We start from the raw sequence: 21,255 nt of genomic DNA on the forward strand, positions 1-21,255 counted from the left end.
TTTCATGTGCAAAAGTTAAGGACAATCAGTCCTTAACTTTGAATTCCAACTACAAAATTTAATGTCGTTTCTTCCTTACATTTAATAAACACAGTTAACTGAAAATTCATAATCACAGTAAGCTTATGAACAAACTTCACACATATACTACACTGAATCAACATATAATGCTAATTTTTGAAATTTCACCCATACTTCACACGGCATTGAACAAACTTACAAATAAAGAAAAACGAAGATGACGGAGAAGATGACGGAGAAGTTGAAGGACAGAAGATGACGGAGAAGATGAAGATGAAGATGACGGAAGATGACGGAGAAGATGCAATTTGAATACGAGGAAGATGAAGAAACACAGAACTCTGAACGAATGAAATAAGGGTTCTCGTCGATTTTGGGATTATACAAGAAATAGAGAAAGGGTAATTGTGTCTTTTCCCCCTTAGTAGTGGCTATTTTTGATAAGCATTTTAAATAGTGGATAAAAATTAAATACACCCTTATTTAGTGGCTACTACACGCCATTTTCACACATTCGTTGTCATTATTCTTTTATACATATACTAGACTAGTTCTTCTGCACGTGAGTCTCCCTAAGCTAGGCCCATTTGGTTGGGCCCTCTGTTTACTCTCAGATTTGATAAAAGAGGAGTTTTACGAAACCACTATAGTTAAGTGGTTATTAAGGTACGATAGCTATAATATTCATATTTATTGGTCGTAACTACAATTTTGTTGTTACTGTGTTGTATTTCATATATTCGCGCGACTGTATTTATAAATACAGTAAGGTAATTTGCCTAAAAAATAGGAATTTCAGCTGTTTAATTTTGTTATTCCATATATTCGCGCGACTGTATTTATAAATACAGTGAAGTAATCCACTTAAAAATAGGGATTACAAGTATTTAATAACGGAAAGCACAATATTGAATTGTATTCAATTTCACTATAATGAATACTGTAGTATTCAAAAAAAAAAAAGAAATAGGGTGTATACGACTCTATTCAATTCGGCTGTATACACTATATTCAATTCAGCTATATTCATTCTTAACTATTTTACATTATATTCAATTTCACCATATTCAATTCGATTGTATTCAAATAACAAAATATATATATAAAAAAAGGATATTCGGTTGTATTCAAATAATAAAATTCAAAAGATACAGGGATCTACCATAAAAAATAACCTTCAAAATACATAAATACATGCAAAAATATAATGTATTTGAGGTAATTTGTACAAAATATAATGTATTTGTCTCATTGTATGTGACTTAATAGCAAAGAAAAGAAGAATGTTCGCCGGAGATGGCGTCTTCCGGCCAAACAAAATATTATATACATTGTATTAAAATTAAAAATGGAGACGAACAAAAATCCGACCAGATCTAAGAATATACTATCACATCGTATCTACCAAAAGTTTCAGATCTATTCTCTTCACCGAGCTAACAGAACTATATGTAAATTCATCTGTGCCAGAAAGTTTCAAATCTATTCTCTCCGTCAAGGTAAGAGTCGGAGGCACGATGAAAATGGCAGACTCCCGATGGTGGGAGCAAGAATGGAGTAGGAGAACAAATTTGGCCATGGCTATGGATTAAGCTTTTGAAAATCTGAAGCAAAGTCGCCGGAAAAGAAGAAAATCTGAAGCAGAGTCGCCGAAAAATCTGAACAGATCTGGCCATGGTGGTGAATCGCTGATGAAGAAGGCGTCCTTGCCGAAGAGAGAGGGAAAAGGAAAGAGAATTGAGGGAGAAGAGAGAGAGGGCTGAAGGATCAGTTATATATATATTTGCACTTTGCTATAAAGTATAAAAAATGACTATAAAGTAATATTTTTAAAGTGTTTTGGTTTATAATAAATATAGTGCATTATTTATCTATAGAATATAAAATATCCTTGATAAAATCATGTCAGATAAAGAAAATTTTAGGGCAATAACTAGGCATCTCCGACCGGCCTCAGTCCAATTGGACTTCCACTGTTTACTAAAGGAATTTTTATCCGCTATAGCAAAGGTTCTGCTATATTTATTTATTAAATAAATATTCTATTAAAAAATTATATTCCATAGCCACCTTTTGATTTTTACAGCCAAATATCTATTTATGGTCACATCCTACCCTTAAACCATAAAATACACTTTGTATTATTTTTCTCTCTCATTCTTTCAGATTTTTCTCCACCCTCTCTCTCTTTTTATTCCATTGAAGAATCTCTCTGTTTCGCTAACGCCAATGGCGATTTCTGTATCTGCCCTGTACACAACTGTGGCCTCACTGTTGGAATTAACAGAAGTGTTCATCGCCTCCCAATTCACAATGTTAATTTAATCCCATAACCGTTAAGTTTTAACTGCAATCTCAGCTCTCCTCTCCACTTAACGCCCACTTTTTTAGCCTCCCACAGGTCCTCTGCTATCTCCATAAAAGCCCAACCTAACAAACGTTTCCTCACCTAGGGTTCTTGATCGAAACGGGAACAGTGACGTATCGAGTCAGAATCGTGGCCCTTTCGACAAGACGACATTAGGGTTGTTCTTGAACAAATACGACGGAGTTTGGGCTGAGCAACTTGAAGATTCTGTTACCTTTTTTAATTGTATTTCAATGTATCTCATTGTATTTCCATGTATTCATTGTATTCAATGTTTTTTTTCATTGTATTTCAATGTATCCAGCTGTATTCTATATATTTCATTGTATTCACTGTCTCACTATATTCCATGAATGTATTCATATGTTTTTTTAATTAATATAATTTATGTATTCAGATGTATATATGTATTCAAATATATCTGCAGTATGTATTCATATGTTTTTGCACTATAGATAACATGCTATACTTTATGTATTCAATGTATTTTTTTTTGTATTTAACTGAATTCAATGTAATTATATAATTTCTCTGAAGATTGCTATATTTTTGAGGTGTTTTTCGATTGAGAATCTTTTTTATAACTGGAAATATAAATTTTGTGTGTTATAATTGAGTTTGAGTTATATTAGGAGTCTATTATGTTAATTGATTCACTTTTCATTTAAAAACAACTTAATAGACCATAAATTGTGCTATTTATCCCCTGTTTCACGTTGTGAATACAGTCGAATACAATAATATGTCAAGCTGTAATCTCCTGTTTCACGCCGTGAATATAGTCGAATACAAAAATTTGTCTAGCTAATCCCATGTTTCACGCCTAGAAATGCTATTGTATTCATGAATACAGTAGCTTAAATACATCGAATACACTCTAAAAAACCTGAAAACATAGCTATAGGAAGTAATATAGTAAATGGTAGCTACAACTAGCTAATAACCACTAAAACATAGTGATTTATGAAAGTTTCTCTTTACTAAAAGTTGATGAATTTTCATAAGGGATCTTTACATAAATAGCTACAAGAGCACTCTATCCAACTAAGCTACAAGAGTTTGTTGCTCTTTTGTTCCAGTACAAAATAATTGATCTCTCATTTTATGGATTTGCTATAAAATTTAAATAGAGCCATGAATGATAAATTTTCTAAAAATATAATTACAAATGATAAATACAATGTATATGTTTGACTTGTTGCATAATTTTCTAGTTGCTACAAATAAAAGAGAGAATCTGGGCTTTTCATGTGTCTCAAATTTTAATGTGCCCTACTCGCGATGCCAACCTAAAGCCAGATCAGAGCCCAGATAGGGGTCCATGCTGACTGTGTTTACCAATATGCCATGAAACATCGTGGACCGCCAATGGCCGAGCGCAGAAATTGCGATTGGGACAGCATTAACTTTCCAGAAATGTGATTCAGAGTGATACTTCTATTTGTTTATATTGGCTTTTGGTTTGTGCCAAAGAGACACAAGCAGACTCTTAGGGTCATTTGATTTACGATACAGTTACCAGATGACTATAATGCACGAATTATAATGTACGGATGACTTATATGATAGAATAATAATGTAAGCATCATGATATAATGGAGTGAGTGGTATATGGTGAATCATGATATATAGATTTTTTTTTTTTTTTTTTGGTGAAATGAGAAATCTTTATTAATCACCAGCACAGAAATTTACAAGAATTCCCTCCTATTACTGCCCCTTCCTATTCTATCTTTTAATCTATGTTGACATATTATTCCTATCTATTCATTAAGCAAATTACAGTAGTTTCTTTATCCACAGCTTCTGTCTTCTCGATGTTGTCCTTCGTTCCATGATTGCATGTATCTTCATCCTGCATTCTTCCTTAATAGTACTTACTATCGTTTGAGGTCTGAGCACTTTTTGATTCCACAAAGCATCATTTCTGACTTTCCATATAAGATAGATTGTCGCTGCCAAAATTGTGCTTACAGTTGATCTGCATGTTTTGCCCCTTATCTTCCTTGTCATTCTTCTCCAAATGCCTCCTATTCTGCATTGCTGCACTCTTATATTCAGCCATTCTAATATCCCATTTAGACAACTCTTGGAATATTTACACTCAAAGAATAGGTGGTCTATTGTTTCAGTTCCCTCCCCACATATGACACAATGATCTTCTTGACATATCCCCAGTTTTGCCAGCCTCTCTCTCGTTAGGAGCCTTCGATGCATAGCTAACCAGCAAATAAAGCTATGCTTTGGAATGTTATTCCTGTCCCACACCCATCTACCATTGCCACATATAGTAGTAACAAATATAGATTGTTACTATGTGTAGCGATATTGACTAATTTAAGGATATTTTAATCTTTAGATACTCTTATTCACGTATTTTTAATACATAATTCACATTTTATCTTGTATAAATAAGACATATCGTATACATATAAATTAGCCAGAATTAATTAGTAATACATCATCTGACTTACGGTATTCAAATTCGCATAATCTATGTAGAGCGCTCTGTTTTATATATACTAGAGAGCTCTCGGTTTTGATCTAGAGAGAGATAGAGAGAGATTATACTAGTTATGTATAGTTTATACTAGAAAGCAAAAACTATATGAGTAATACAAATTTTACACGAGAATTAAATTTTCTTGTGCTTCAAACATAACGACCTCTTTTTTCTAAGAGGCAAACACAGAAGAAATCGTAGTTTACATATTGTTGAAAGGAGCAAAAAAAAAAAAAAGAGAGAGAGAGAGAAAATCTACTTTGGGTTTTACGAAGGTGAGGATAGATCATACAGAAAGAGAAAAAAAAGTTCAAGTAAAAAGAAGAAACTGATGAACAAGAAAGAGGGAGAAGTGGCTTCTATCTTGAAAAGTTGTATCCTCAATAATCATAGCATAGGTCCTCAACCTACGTTAGCAATGATGCATGATTGACCAGCCAAACACTAGGTGTACCCATTAACGTTATTTATGGCACTTAATGTAACAGTAATGAAGTTTGTTAGTTCATAATTAACCCCCTCCAAGACCAAACAACAAAGGCAGAGAAAAATAAAGAAATAAACTAAAACAAACAAAGTAGGTTTCAGTGTACATCCAGATCATAAGCCGTTGAATACTACAACACCAATCAGGGATTGACTCTAATCAGGACATTTAACTGCAAAACGGAAGCTATTTGGATAGTAGAAGTTGCAAAATATCATGATAGAGACATGAATGCATGTTCGGTTCAAGTAGAACTCACGATGATAGAATAAACATCTATTGTAACGTGCACCTATGAAGTGAAATGAAACGAAGGCATAGAAAGTCAAAACTTATAAAGCTAAACTTTAAAAAAAAAAAAACAATAGGGAGTAGATTAGATAGGACATGTAGCTTATTAGATTACATTAGAGGACAGTAAGAAATCTGAAAGGAAAAATATGGGGAGTTCTTAAATGATGATATGACTAATGAAGTTAGGCGCATAAAGAATTAGGTGTACAATATATATTAGGGGGTCCAATGACTGCTTGCAATTAGCTGTATGGAAAGGTAATCCTTAGATGGAGGCTTTTCCATTTGAATTCACCAGTCTCCATCATCTTCCTTTCTTTCCTTTCCTTCTCCTCATGTTAACGCATATATAAAGATCGCAAATTTCAGACAATCAGCACAACTTCAATTGTATAATCTATATACAGTTCTTATTGGTTTCTTTTATAGAAAAAATGATTTCCTCTTCTTCCTTATATTATTCACCTGTCATTGTAATATTGCTATATGCCTTGACCTTTTCATTTTCAGTGAGTGCACGACCCGCCACTTTTTTACAGGACTTTAAAGTGGCATGGGCTGACTCTCACATCAAGCAAATCGATGGCGGCAAGGCTATACAGCTTATACTCGACCAAAACTCAGGTTATAAGATAGTTAATTACTACATTTCTTGTTTTTGTTTAGTTTATTCTGCGTTTAATTTAAATTGTCATGATCATGCATGAAGCAAGTAATTGAATATCGTTGCCTTCTGATTTTAGGATGTGGGTTTGCTTCCAAAAGCAAATACCTCTTTGGACGTGTTAGCATGAAGATCAAGCTCGTTCCTGGTGACTCTGCTGGAACTGTCACCGCCTTTTACGTAAGTAGAGTGTACTTAGTTTATGTAATAGCCCTGTCCACTAGTAATATTGTACGATTTGGGCTCAAGCTTACTCAAATTTATACCCAGTATCTCTCTCGTATTTTTATCAATGAGAAATTTACTTGGGGTGTCACAATTTACCCCTAGATTTCATTTCCTGGAAAAGTAAAAGAAAGAGGTTTAATCTAAATATGAACAGAATTTAGTTATATAAATTTCAGTGTAAAATATTTAACTATGGTTTTTAATCACTTAAAGCATTGCATTTTCATGACATCATGTTACCAATTTAAAATCACTATAGATAACGTAATTATAATACGTAAAATAATTATATACTATTAGTGCAAAGAAGTTAAAGCTCGCGGAAATTAATTATTGCATGTGACATTATCATTTGTAGATGAACTCGGACACAGATAACGTAAGGGACGAGCTAGACTTCGAGTTCTTGGGAAACAGGTCAGGCCAGCCGTACACTGTCCAAACGAATGTTTATGTCCATGGAAAGGGTGACAAGGAACAAAGGATCAACCTTTGGTTCGATCCATCCGCTGATTTTCATACCTACACCATTCTTTGGAACCACCATCACACTGTGTAAGCCGTACTTAACAATTATTCTTCCATCGATCTTTTAATTAAAAATCACAAAAAATAATACTATACTGTTTGTACTATTGAAGATTCTACGTGGACGCAGTACCCATTAGAGTGTACAAGAATAACGAAGCAAAAGGAATCCCATTCCCTAAATTCCAACCCATGGGAGTGTACTCAACATTGTGGGAAGCCGACGACTGGGCAACAAGAGGTGGATTAGAGAAAATAAATTGGAGCAAATCCCCATTTTACGCATACTACAAGGACTTTGACATAGAGGGATGTGCAATGCCAGGACCAGCAAACTGTGCCTCAAATCCACGCAATTGGTGGGAAGGTGCTAATTACCAACAGCTCAGTGCTGTGGAAGCAAGGCAATATCGCTGGGTTAGAACGAACCACATGATCTATGATTATTGCACTGACAAATCCAGAAATCCAGTTCCCCCACCAGAATGTGTGGCCGGAATATGAAACTTTACATCAGCTGTCCATTATTTGTATACATATTAAATGGTGCATATAATTGGAGCGGTGATTAAATTCGGAAACCAGGTGAAAAAGAATGCTGCATATAGATATCAGTATATAATCATGTTACCGACACTGCACATGTGTCCCTACAAAGAAGGGGGAAGGGGAAAAGAGAAGAAATTTGTTGTATTTAATTTATGTTGATATTGTCATGGGTCGCTAGCTAGCTCATATTATTGAAAGCTCCGTGTTGTTGTGATTTGTGAACGTGAGATCTACTAATAAGGGGTGGGCAAAAGTCAAATGTCATTTTATTGCTTTAATTGGTGTTGTCTGTATTTGCTGTAAACTGTACGAGAGCCAATAATGTTTCTTCTTGCTTGCATTGTGAAAAGGATGTGATGTTTATTCTTCTCTTGGCTATAATCTTTTCAATCTCAAAATAATGTTTGTCATACCGTTCTTATTATAACAAGGAAAACATGAAAATATGAAGCCAAAAGGCAACAAAACGTTATCAAATGCGTAATCTATTACTCAATATCTAAGTTCCTTGTAGGTTTAAATGCTTGATAGGCATGCCGATGCCTTTGAAAGTGTCTTTTGCGAAGGCGAATCGGTACTTCAGACTCATTTGAGATAATTTCTTTAAAATTTGCAAAGCTAATAGACATGAATCTTCACTAGCGAGATACCAGGTCATTTGATATAAAAAGAAAACGATTTTTTTTTAAACCGCCTTGAAGTAGCGGGGCATTTTGGCATCGACCCCTACCATGTAGATTAATAACCAAAAGATGAATACATAAATGAGGGACATTAAACTTAACCTCCTCAGAATATGAATGAGAGTTGTACATGCCCGGTTCTTTACGGTAAGCTTGCATCATGAAAGGTATTACGTATCGGAGAATGTACAGTATAATACATAGAATTTTCTCTCCATTAAGTTAATGCTAATTCTATGAAGCTTGCCATCTGGTACTTATCCATGTACCACTGGGCTCTAGCTTGACTTGGAAGCTCTTGAGCAGAGAAATACCATTTAGTGTTGGTACTTTCTGATCCTTGAGCATCAACAACTCTATTAGCCTCCTTATAGCAACGTGTGATGTGGAAATACATGGCTGAAGATCAGCAACACAGAAAGGAAATAAAATTAAAAGGTAGATGACAAATATATAGGTGAAATTTAGGCACATGTAAGCATGAGGCTTGTTACAATAAGGACTGCCTCAAATCATATTGAAAAGTATGATTCATTTTTCTTAAATTTGCTTATTGTTCTAAACATTGTCTTCAAGCTCAGCACTGTTCATACTCAAGATTAAATTTGAAGACAAGATACACAGAAATTGGAGTGATTAAAATTTTGGGAAGCAGTCGAATCACTGATCAAGAATATGTGCAACCCAATTAAAGGAGCTTTATGTGTAATCTCTCATGGTAGGAAAGAAGTGAATTTTCCAATTAAGAAATTCAAATGCCACCATCATTTCGTGGTCACACTGGTCCCTCGTCCATGGAACATGAAATATGAAAGGACAAACAGAAGCTTTGAAATAGAGTGCTCTTTGGTTGAGAGACATTCTTCTTTTAATAGTGAAAAATGTTTGTCCAAACGACACTAAGATTCTTCTGCGAGGGAAAATCCACTTCATAAAACACGCTCTCTCGACTCGACGAGATATACCCCAAAAGAAATGGTAATTAATAATGCAAACATACATGCCAAATAATCTTGGAATAAATATTACAGCAGCATAGCTATGCTAGCCAATTTTTTAATGTACTATTCTTTTGGTGAACAAATTACCTATCTTACTCAATTTATGGTTCAAGTACGAAGTCACTGGAAGCAACTTCGATCTTCTCCTTATTGACAAAACAAATTGACAACTTAAAAGTAGAATGACGGAACTATCATTTAACACATTTCATGTGCGACGTGGAGATGAGCATTAAGTTTGAAAAAGGTCATCTCGAGTGGATAGTTACATCTCAATTTTCAATGTTTGTTCGGTAAAGATAACCGTGACCCCATCACTTTGAGCCATGCTCTGTGATTAATGATTTGACAGAGTTAAACTGGAAAGAACCGTACCCTAACAAGACAAGTAACACCGCCATTAATTGTTAACGAGTCTGGAACCTAAATGTGATTTTTTTGGACTCAAAATAAGTTTTTAAGTGTAAAAAAAGAGTTATATTTCTATATAAAATGTGGTACAGTACCGTGTTTTACTTTAACAGCCGTTTGGACCGTTAAGGTAAAATGCAGTATGTAACCGCGATTTATATAGAACGCGGTTATATACCGCGATTTATAGGGAGCTGAAAAGACTGGTATATAAAACACGGTCCATTGCCGCGATTTATATAAAACGCGGTAATGGACCACATTTTATATACAAAGTGGCCCCACCAATAATTCTTCTGCGCTTAACTGACATAACAATAATTCAAATATGTAAAACGCTCTTTAAAACCGCATTTTACTTCCAAAAATTTGACCCCCCGGATTGGGAATTGCCTTATATAAAGGCGTTAAGTGTTTTGAGAATTATCATTCAGAAATACTCCAACTTTGTGATAAATTTTCTTGTTGTTAAATTCTCAAGCTTTGTTCATAATATCTGAAGAGCGAAAAGTAAGGATTTCATTATATTGGGAGGGTGAGGTTATGGTGGCGAATAACTCAGTGAGCTATAGTTCATCTCCACAGAGTCATGTTAAGTTGCCACTTACAATGCAGTACGATAGACTGGTATCATTGTTATGCAATAAAATGAGATTGAGCAAACGTTCGGTGAATCATAAAATAACTAGAAGATATCCGTATTCTGTGACTCCATAGGGGTTTGCTTGTTATTCTGAGTTTAACATCGAAGACAATGAAACTCTGAGAGATTTTTCAGGGATTCCGGATGAATACAGGGAATTTATTGTGATAAAATTATTAGAAATGTACGTCAAGGCTGAAGACATTCGCAATAATGAGATTGCGCAAAGGAGGGATAACCCTTAATCATCGGGTTGTTATTCAGGAGCAGTTTTAGCCCAACAGGTTTCGACTGAAAGAGTTTGGCCAGATCTAAACTTATCTCCGCGGGCGAACGAGGAGCGAGAAAATAATTTCTCCCCTACTTTACATAATCCACAAGACAACTGGTAAACTTCAATTTTCCTTTCTTTTACGATGTTTATTTTTTGTTGAATTGAATTTGTATTAACACTCATATTCCATAGGGGGTACTGTTCGGATATGAAATTTACAAGTTATGACCCCACGCTCAGTTGGAATATGCGTAGTTTTGGCATGTTGGATCACGGTGGCCCATCCGGGAGTCATCACCAACAGAAAAATATCCATCATGGAATATCAACACAGTACGACTTGTAAGTGAAGTGATATAGCTATATGTAAAGTATTTATCAATTTGAGTAGCTTATCATTTTGTTCTTTTTGTGCAGTGAAAATGAGCAACTTGATGGTCCTGATCTCACTCAGTTGCCCGTAGACGACGTATTTACTCGTGATTTGGCAGATGCGCAGAATCAGGAAGATAATAGTGATTATGACAATAATGCCGATGAGTCTGGAGATGAGACACCCTTCCCTGATGAGGGTGATGATGAGGAGGAAGTGAATGTCGAACCTGAGCTAACGAGGGAGCATGCTCCTCCACCTCACGTTAGACCAAGAGTGTACGAGTCCCACGTGCCATTTTATGAGCGGAATATGCCCTACTTTGATAATTTTCCAAGTATACCAGATATGGATGCCCTTACAAGGGATCTTGACGAAATTCGGTCAACAATGTGGGATGAGTCTAGACCAACGGTGCCAGCAAAGGGCATGTATTTTCCCGATAAAGCTCACCTATCGAGGGCTTGTAAAATGTACAACGTAAGAGAGCGTCGTGAGATGACAGTAAGGGAGTCAACTTCGGATGTATACAAGGCAGTATGCCATAGATATTTTATCGGTTGTAACTGGATGTTGTGTGCGAGCAAGAAGGAAACAGGGTTGTGAAAAGTGGGTAAATATATTGGCACCCACGTTTGTGAAATGGACACATTCAATGAGAATCACTTCTACTTAGATGTTGACTTGATTTCTCTTATTTTGATTCCACACTTGGAAGTGTCCATTAGGTACAAGATCAAAGAGTGTATTACATCCGTCCACCAGGAATATGGGTGTACTATAACCAAAAGAAAGGCATATCTCGGGCACAAACGTGCATTTGAAATTATTTATTGTGATTGGGATAAGTCATTTTCATCTCTACCCAGGTATATGGACGCACTGAAACACTTTAACCTCGAGACCGTTGTTGAATGGAAGCATGAGCGGAGTCCAAGAATATCGGAATATATATTCAAATATGTGTTCTGGGCATTTAAACCAGCAATTGATGGTTTTGTGCATTGATGTCCGGTAATTTCCATAGACGGTACTCATGTCTATGAAAAGTATGACATTAAGCTATTGATCACCGTTGCAGTAGATGCCAATGGACAAATATTTCCACTAGCTTTGGCCATTTGTGCCAATGAAAGTGAAGAGATGTGGACACTATTTTTGAACCACTTGAAGCAACACGTTGTCAAACAACGTTTAGTATTTGTCTAATATCTGATCGGCATGGTGGTATTTTAAGTTCTATATGGCATTTTCCTGAATGGTGGGAACCCTATGCATACCACCGTTACTGTGTGAGGAACCTGAAGGCCAATTTCCAGAAAAAATATCCCGACAAGGCCTTGCATGATTTAATATGGATGGCTGCAACTGAGCACCAACAATGAAAATTCAGAAGGCGCATGAAATCAATCCGACAGTTAAACGAAAGAGCCTATAATTGGTTGATGAGACATGAGCTTCACAAGTGGACATTGCATTCTAATGGTGGCAGACGATGGGGAGCCCTGACTACAAATATGTCGGAGTCATTCAACGGGCTATTGAAGTCTGCACGTGGATTGCCTGTCACTTCCATGGTCCGATGACATTCAAACAGATGGCGGAGAGGTTTGTTGAAAGGAATAGAGCTGCATCAGAATTGATGGACAGAGGTGTTGAATTTATGCCAATACCAATGAGAAGATTTGAGAAATACAGGAGGCGATCACATTGGCATTCATATTTACAGTATGATCACGACCGGGGTATTTTTGAACTTTGTATCGCTATCCGCGGACACTGGGGGAATAATCTACACACCGTGAATGAAGCCAACAAGTTGTGTTCATGTGGGAAATGGACCATCTACCACATGCCGTGTGCACATGCCATGAAGTGCTTTCAACAAGTTGGTTTAGGGGCAACCAACTATGTTGATAGTCAATACATTGTTGTTGCATATGTAAACACATATAGTGGGTAGTTGCAGCCATTGGGTGCTGAGCATTATTGGCCACCAGAACCATTTAAAATGTTGTGTAACAAGGACTATTTATGCAAGCTACAAGTGCAAAAGAGAACACGTATACGGAACCAAATGGATGTTGGTGATACTGTTTATGCGCGTAAATGTGGCATATGCTCGCAAATAGGACACGACCGTAGTAAATGTCCTTCAGCTGGTTTGGGTGGTGGTGATAATCCATCTCCCGGTGCAAGTTCGCCTAATGTACCTAACTAACAAGGATACACCTAGTATTTTATTTTCATAATGTTTTTTGTAATAAGTATCTGTACTAGTTTATGTTGCAAGATGTATCAAATAAAATTATGTTCCACAGCCTTGTTACATCTTATTATCTAAAATTATTAGAAAATTAAACTGTCAAAGGAGGAAGATGTTTGAGATGATGACCTTTTGAATTGGGATAATGATATGATGGTTCCAACATTCAACTTATTGGTGTTAGTAAAGAAGACCAATATGAAGATTAAAATTTCATAACATAATACTTCAAGAGAAAAAAACACAACAACCATAACTAAAGCAACAAACATGAAAATAAAAGATAGTAAAAGGATAAATCAAGACAAACACATCCTAGTACCAAGTAAAAAATGGATTAGTACAAACAGGATATCCGTTTCCCTTCACGTCCACATTGAAGATAGCATGCAGTGGTGAAACATCAACCAATGTAAATTTGACGACGAAACCTCGTCTGATAAAATTCTCCAACACAAAAAGTCTCCAGCCTACCTTGAACCTTCTTTGATCACCAACACTCATATTTACATACCACTCTTTGCCACGATGGTGAAGATACGCGTGTTCTAATATTGGAGGATGATGTTTGCAGATTTTTCTTGGAATATACTTTAAAAAAAAGCATTACTATTAAGTTACGGAAAATATGAAACTCAATGAAGATATACAATACTGATGTATATATATTTTCTGGAGTTAAGGTATAAGAAACAAAGTTTAATGGACATAATAATTTACTAGATCGTTGTCGTCGACGCATGAATCAATCATAACCACTTCGAATGTTGGAGGATTCTCTTCTTTATTATGTCACGACCCTAAATCCGGACCCGGTCGTGATGGCGCCTCTCGTGAAGACAAGGCCAGCCGACACACTCCCAATTCATTTTTAAGCAATTAAATAATAAAACTAAATCTTTAACATAATAAGAATAATCCCAAAATAAGGTGGATAATACAGTTTACGGAATAGACATAGCCCGGCATCGGAGTGTCACCAGTCATGAGCATCTATCATAAAAACTACAAGTCTGAAAGAGTCTACACAACTATTACATAACTGAAATAGGACAAAATAAGATAGAGGAAGAAGCACTGGGCTACGAACGCCGAACAACTACCTAGTGAATCTCCGAAATCTGCTGGAAAAATCTCAACCCACGCAAGTAGGACCTGATGCGCCTGAATCTGCACACGGGGTGCAGGGAGTAAAGTGAGTACTCCAACTCAGTGAGTACAACAACAACAACAACAACAACAACCTAGTGTAATCCCACAAGTGGGGTCTGGGGAAGGTAATATGTACGCAGACCTTACCTCTACCCCGAGGGGCAGAGAGGCTATTTCCAGGAGACCCTCGGCTCAAAGAGGCAACAAGAGACACTCCAACTCAGTGAGTAATAATAATAAATGCAGATTGAGCGATAAGAAATCACGTAAAAACACATCAACATACTATAAAGAAGCAGTATAAAGTCAGTAAAAGCAATGAAACAGTTAAACAAGTAAATGAAAAAGCAGCTAGAACAGATAAACATATAAAAATCCGCCCTTCAGACAATATCATGGAACAACACCAGCCCCTCGGGCTATATCTCATATCACAATGGGTACCCACACTCACTGGTGGTGTACAGACTCCAGGAGGGGCCCTTTACGGCCCAAGCGCAATATTAAGCCATCTCGTGACATAATCAGTAGGCTCTCGGCCTCATATCAAAAAGCCACCTCGTGGCGTACAATCTCAGGCCCTTGGCCTCATAATCATAAATCAATGTATCCTCACAACACAGGCCCTCGGCCTTACTCAGTTAGAATCTCATAAGCCATTCGGGCAACGGTAAAACATGATGCTCAGCCCAAATTATCATTTAAAATATCATTTAATGTGTTAAAACAAAGTTAACATGGATGAGTTTTGAGAACCGCAGAATATAGCATGACTGAGTACGAGTATAAAGTCAAAACAGTGAGGAAATATTACTAAAAATCCCCTAAGGGTCCAAATAGTTGGCATGAGGCCCAAATATGGCATTCAGCCCAAAACATGATGATAACAAATAGTTTTCAGTCAAATATGTGGTAAAACGGTCATATGGGATGGACTAAGTCACAATTCCCAACGTGTCACCTTAATATAGCACAATGATGTGCATATTAATGATCTGGGATTTCATACCCTTAGGACAACATTTACAATCATTACTCACCTCTACCCGGTCCAAATCTCTAGCTCGCAATGACTTTGCCCCTCGAATCAGCCTCCGAATGCTCCAAATCTAACCAAAATCAGTGCAAAACCATCAAAATATGCTAAGGGAACAAAGCCCACTCGAAAGAAATCAAATTACAACACAAATCCCGAAATTGGCCAAACCCGACCCCCGGGCCCAAATCTCAGATTCCGATAAAATTTACATCAATAGACTCCTTACCACTCCCCGAGTTCATTCATATCAAAAGCATCAAAATCCAACCATAAACGACCCCTCAAATCCCCTCAAATCCCTCTTCAATCCTCTTCAAAAAGCTCCAAAATCGCACAAAAATGGTGGAAGTTAGCCCCAAAATCGCGGACCAAATAGCTATTTAAACATTCTGCCCAGGCATCCAATCCTTCTTCGCAAACGCGGTTAACGCCTCGCGTTCGCGAAGCACAATCTGGCTTTGACCAAATTTCCTTTATCGCGATCGTGACTCCCAGCTTGCGAACGCGAAGACCTATCTCCCTAACTCACCGCGAATGCGACTTCCCTTCTGCGAACGCGAAGAACAAATCAACCTGAACCTCAGCTGCTCAACTTCCTCTACGCGAACGTGGCATAACCTCGCGAACACGATGCACAACGACCTCAGCCCTTCGCGAATGCGGAACCTTCCTCATGAACGCAAAGGCTAAATCCTCAGCCTCACCTGCTAACCCTTCACGAATGCGAGGGCCTACTCGTGAACGCGAAGGTCAATTTTTCTGCAACACTTCAGCAGATTTTCTGCAATTCTCAACGTCTTGAAATGATCCGATAGACCACCCGAAACTCACCCGAGGCCCCCAGGACCTCAACCAAACATGCAAACATATCCCATAACATCATTCAAACTTGTTCCAATCTTCGGAACGCTCAAAACAACGTCCAAACACAAAATTCGCTTCGGATTCAAGCCTAAGAACTCCAAAATCCTCTAAATTACGCTTTTGATCAAAAAGTCTACCAAACCATGTCCGAATGACCTAAAATTTTGCACACACATCCCAAATGACACAACGGAACTACTGCAACTCCCGTAATTCCATTCCGACCCCTATATCAAAATCTCACCTATCAACCGGAAAACGCCAAAATTCCAATTTCGCCAATTCAAGCCTAAATCTACTACGGACCTCCAAAACACATTCCGATCACGCTCCTAAGTCCCAAATCACCTCCCGAAGCTATCCGAACCATCAGAACTCACATCTAAGCCCTATAACACATAAGTCAACATCTGGTTGACTTTTCCAACTTAAGCTTCCTTAAAAGAGACTAAGTGTCTCAAACCTTCTCCGAACCCGAACCAACCAACTCGATCACATATAGGACTGATAAACAAAGCAATAAGAAGCAGAAATGGGGGAAACAGAGCAGTAACTCATTAGATGACTGGCCGGGTCATCACATCCCCCCTCTTAAACAAATATTCATCCTCGAACGAGTCAAGAAACATACCTGAAGCCTCAAACAGGATCCTCGAATGAGTCAAGATACATTCCTGAAGCCTCAAACAGGTGATGATATCTGCTCTGCATCTCCCGCTCGGTCTCCCAGGTAGCCTCCTCCATGAGTCGACCTCTCCAATGCACTTTCACTGAAGCTATATCATTTGATCTCAACTTTCGAACATGTCGCTCCAAAATAGCTGTTGGCTCCACATCATAAGTCAAATCACCATCTAACTGCACCGTGATGATCTCTAGAACATGAGACGGATCCCCAATATACTTCCGGAGCATAGAAACATGAAATACCGGATGCACACTCGACAAGTTGGGTGGCAAAGCAAGCTCATAAGCCACCTCCCAATCCTTTGAAGCACCTAAAAAGGCCCAATGAACCGAGGACTCAATTTACCCTTCTTCTCAAATATCATAACACCCTTCATAGGCGAAACGTTCAACAGAACCTTCTCACCAACCATGTAGGACACATCTCGAACCTTCCTATCAGCATAACTCTTTTGTCTCGACTGCGCTGTACAAAGCCTCTCCTGAATTACCTTCACCTTTTCTAAAACATCCTGCACCAAGTCAATCCCCAATAGCCTAGCCTTACCCGGCTCAAACCATCCAACTGGAGATCTACACCGCCTCCCATACAAAGCTTCATATGGAGCCATCTGAATACTCGATTGGTAGCTGTTGTTATAAGCAAACTCTGCAAGTGGTAGAACGGATCCCATGACCCCCCCAAAATCAATGACACAAGCACGCAACATGTCCTCTAATATCTGAATAGTGTGCTCGAACTGCCCGTCCGTCTGAGGGTGAAAAGCTATGCTCAACTCAACTTGAGTACCCAACTCTCGCTGCACAGACCTCCAAAACTGCAAAGTAAACTGAGTGCCCCTATCTGAAATGATGGAAACTGGGACACCATGCAAACGAACAATCTCCCGGATATAGATCTCTGCCAACCGCTCTGAAGAATAGATAGTACATACAGGAATGAAGTGCGCGAACTTGGTCAGCCGATCCACAATCACCCAAATAGAATCGAACTTCTTCAAAGTCTGTGGGAGCCCAACTACAAAGTCCATGGTGATCCACTCCCACTTTCACTCTGGAATATCCATCCGCTGAAGCAAGCCACCTGGTCTCTGATGCTCATATTTCACATGCTGACAATTGAGACACTGAGCTACAAATCCCACAATATCTTTCTTCATTCTCCTCCACCAATAATGCTGCCTCAAATACTGATACATCTTCGTGGCACCCAGATGAATAGAATACTGCGAGCTATGGGCCTCCTCCAGAATCAACTCCCGAAGCCCATCCATATTGGGCACACATATCCGGCGCTACATCCTCAACATCCCATCATCACCAATAGTCACATCTCTGGCATCACCGTGCTGAACTTTGTCCTTAAGGACAAGCAAATAAGGATCATCATACTGTCGCTCTCTGATGCGGTCATATAATGAAGACCGAGAAATCACACAAGCCAATACCTGACTAGGCTCCAAAATATCTAACCTCACAAACCGATTGGCCAAGGCCTGAACATCAACTGCAAGAGGTCTCTCCCCAACTGGAATATATGCCAAACTCCCCATACTCACTGCCTTTCGACTCAAAGCATTGGCCACCACATTGGCCTTCCTCGGATGGTACAAGATAGTAATATCTTAAATCCTTTAGCAACTCCAACCACCTCCACTACCTCAAATTGAGATCCTTCTGGTTGAACAAGTGCTGGAGGCTACGATGATCAGTAAACACCTCACAAGACACACCATACAAATAATGCCTTCAAATCTTCAACGCGTGCACAATGGCAGCCAACTCCAAATCATGAACGGGGTAGTTCTTCTCATGGGGCTTCAACTGGCGAGAACCATAAGTAATAACTTTACCCTACTGCATCAATACGCACCCGATACAAACTCTCGAAGCATCACAATACACATTATATGAACCTGAAGCTGATGGCAAAACTAACACTAGAGTTGTGGTCAAGGCTGTCTTAAGCTTCTGAAAGCTCTCCTCACACTCATTCAACCATACAAATGAAGCACCCTTCTGAGTCAACTTGGTCAAGGGCGATGCGATAGATGAAAATCCCTGAATAAACCAGCGATAATAACCCGCCAAACCAAGAAAGCTGCGAATCTCTATCGCTGAGGACGATCTGGGCCAACTCTGAACCGCCTCTATCTTCTTAGGATCAACCTGAATACCCTCGCTGGAACCACGTGCCCAAAGAAAGCCACTGAACTGAGCCAAAACTCACACTTGGAGAACTTTGCATAAAGCTTCTCCTCCCTCAATATCTGCAACACAACTCTCAAATACTCCGCGTGCTCCTCCTGACTACACGAATATACCAGAATATCATCAATAAAAACTATGATAAATGAGTCGAGATAAGGCCGGAACACGCTGTTTATCAAATGCATGAATGCTGCTGGGGCATTGGTCATCCCGAAAGACATCACCAAGAACTCATAATGACCATATCGGGTCCTAAAAGCTGTCTTAATAATATCTGAGACCCTAATCTTTAACTGGTGATAACCTGAACGGAGATCAATCTTGGAGAACACTCTTGCTCCTTGAAGGTGCTCAAATAAATCATCAATGCGAGGCAAAAGATACTTGTTCTTAACTGTTACTTTGTTTAACTGCCTATAATCAATGCACATCTTCATAGTGCCATCCTTCTTCTTCACAAATAGAATCGGCGCACTCCACGGTGACACACTAGGCCGAATGAACCTCTTATCAAGGAGTTCTTGAAATTGCTCCTTTAACTCCTTCAACTCCGCTAGTGTCATACGATACGGAGGAATAGAAATGGGTTGAGTGCCCGGTACCAGGTCAATACCAAAATCAACATTGGGAGTCTTTGCACCGACATCCCTTAAAAAGGCTAGATACGAAAGACAACCCTTCCCAACCATATGCTGGGCCTTCAAGAATGAGATTATCCTACTGGGAACATAATCAGTCAAACCTCGCCACTCGATCCATGGCACACCCGGTATAACCAATGTCACTGTCTTAGCATGATAGTCCAGAATAGCATGACACAGAGATAGCCAATCCATGCCCAAAATGACATCAAAATCCACCATACATAATAGTAAAAGATCCACTCGGGTCTCCAGACCCCCAATAGTAACCACACACGATCGGTACACACGATTTACAACAACAGTATCGCCCACCGGAGTAGATGCATGAACAGGTGAAACAAGAGACTCACGGGGCATATCCAAATAACGAGCAAAGTATGATGATACATAAGAAAAGGTGGAACCGAGATCAAATAATACAGAAGCATCTCTGTGGCAGATTGAGACAATACTTGTAATAAGAACATCAGAAGCAATAATATCGGGTCTAGCTAAAGTGCATAGAAACGGGCCTGACCGCCACCTGATCGACCTCCCCTCTAGGGCGACCCCCTAGTTGACTGACCTCTACCCCTAGCTAGCTGGGCGGGTGGTGGTGAAGTAACTGGTGCTGAAGCCGATGGGTGACTCCTATGCTGAGATGAACCCGCAAGGTGATGAGGACACTACCTCCATATATGACCCATCTCTCCATACTTATAGCAACTCCCGGGTGCTGGAGATAGGGATTAAAGGGAATCCCTAGCACCTGAATGACTAGAAGATGCACCTGGCATAGAAGAGCCCTGAACAGAGAGAGCACAGGATAAGCTCTGAGCTGGAAGGGCACTAAGTGATAACTGGCCCTGATGAGAACTGTGAGAACCATGACCCGATGATGCCCCACAATAACCTGGGCGAGTTGGCTGGGCATGCCTGAATGGACGGCCTCTACCATGCTGAAACTGACCTTTCGAAGGAGCACCACCATAACTACCAAATCCTCGAGGCCTCTTGGACTTCCTCTCATCTTGCTCCTAGCGAAGAACTGACTCAATCTCACGAGCAATGTCCACAACCTCCTTAAAAGTAGCACCAGACACCCTCTCCCTAGTCATGAGAATACGAAGTTGATAAGTGAGACCATCCACAAACCTCCTAATCCTCTCTTTATCTGTCAGAACCAACCAAATAGTGTGACGAGCTAACTCGGAGAACCTTATCTCATACTGCGTCATAGTCATCTCTCCCTGACGCAACCACTCAAACTGCCTGTGTAGCTCCTCTCGGCGAGACTGTAGCACATACTTCTCCAGAAATAGAACGGAGAACTGCTGCTAGGTAAGGGGTGCTGCACTAACAGGCCTACGCCTCTCATATGCCTCC

At 38.9% G+C, this 21,255-nt stretch overlaps 1 protein-coding gene across 1 annotated transcript; it reads left to right on the top strand.

Annotated features, from left to right (window-relative positions):
• Positions 1-5,921: 5,921 nt before the first annotated feature.
• On the top strand, positions 5,922-8,009 carry LOC107794176 (putative xyloglucan endotransglucosylase/hydrolase protein 7). The gene is made up of 4 exons (XM_016616641.2): positions 5,922-6,297; positions 6,417-6,517; positions 6,924-7,120; positions 7,207-8,009. Exons 1-4 carry the CDS (start codon positions 6,108-6,110, stop codon positions 7,595-7,597), a joined length of 879 nt encoding a protein of 292 aa, XP_016472127.1. The 5' UTR covers positions 5,922-6,107; the 3' UTR covers positions 7,598-8,009.
• The last annotated feature ends 13,246 nt before the right edge of the window (positions 8,010-21,255 follow it).

This window comes from Nicotiana tabacum, chromosome 3, assembly GCF_000715075.1.
Source record: "Nicotiana tabacum cultivar K326 chromosome 3, ASM71507v2, whole genome shotgun sequence".
Lineage (NCBI taxonomy): Eukaryota > Viridiplantae > Streptophyta > Magnoliopsida > Solanales > Solanaceae > Nicotiana > Nicotiana tabacum.

Bases quoted from the DNA above. Each gene is read 5' to 3' on its own strand.
- LOC107794176 (XM_016616641.2), top strand. From the start codon at position 6,108: ATGATTTCCTCTTCTTCCTTATATTATTCACCTGTCATTGTAATATTG. The intron at 6,518-6,923 runs GTAAGTAGAGTG...TATCATTTGTAG, and splicing joins GAACTGTCACCGCCTTTTAC to ATGAACTCGGACACAGATAA. The intron at 7,121-7,206 runs GTAAGCCGTACT...GTACTATTGAAG, and splicing joins TGGAACCACCATCACACTGT to ATTCTACGTGGACGCAGTAC.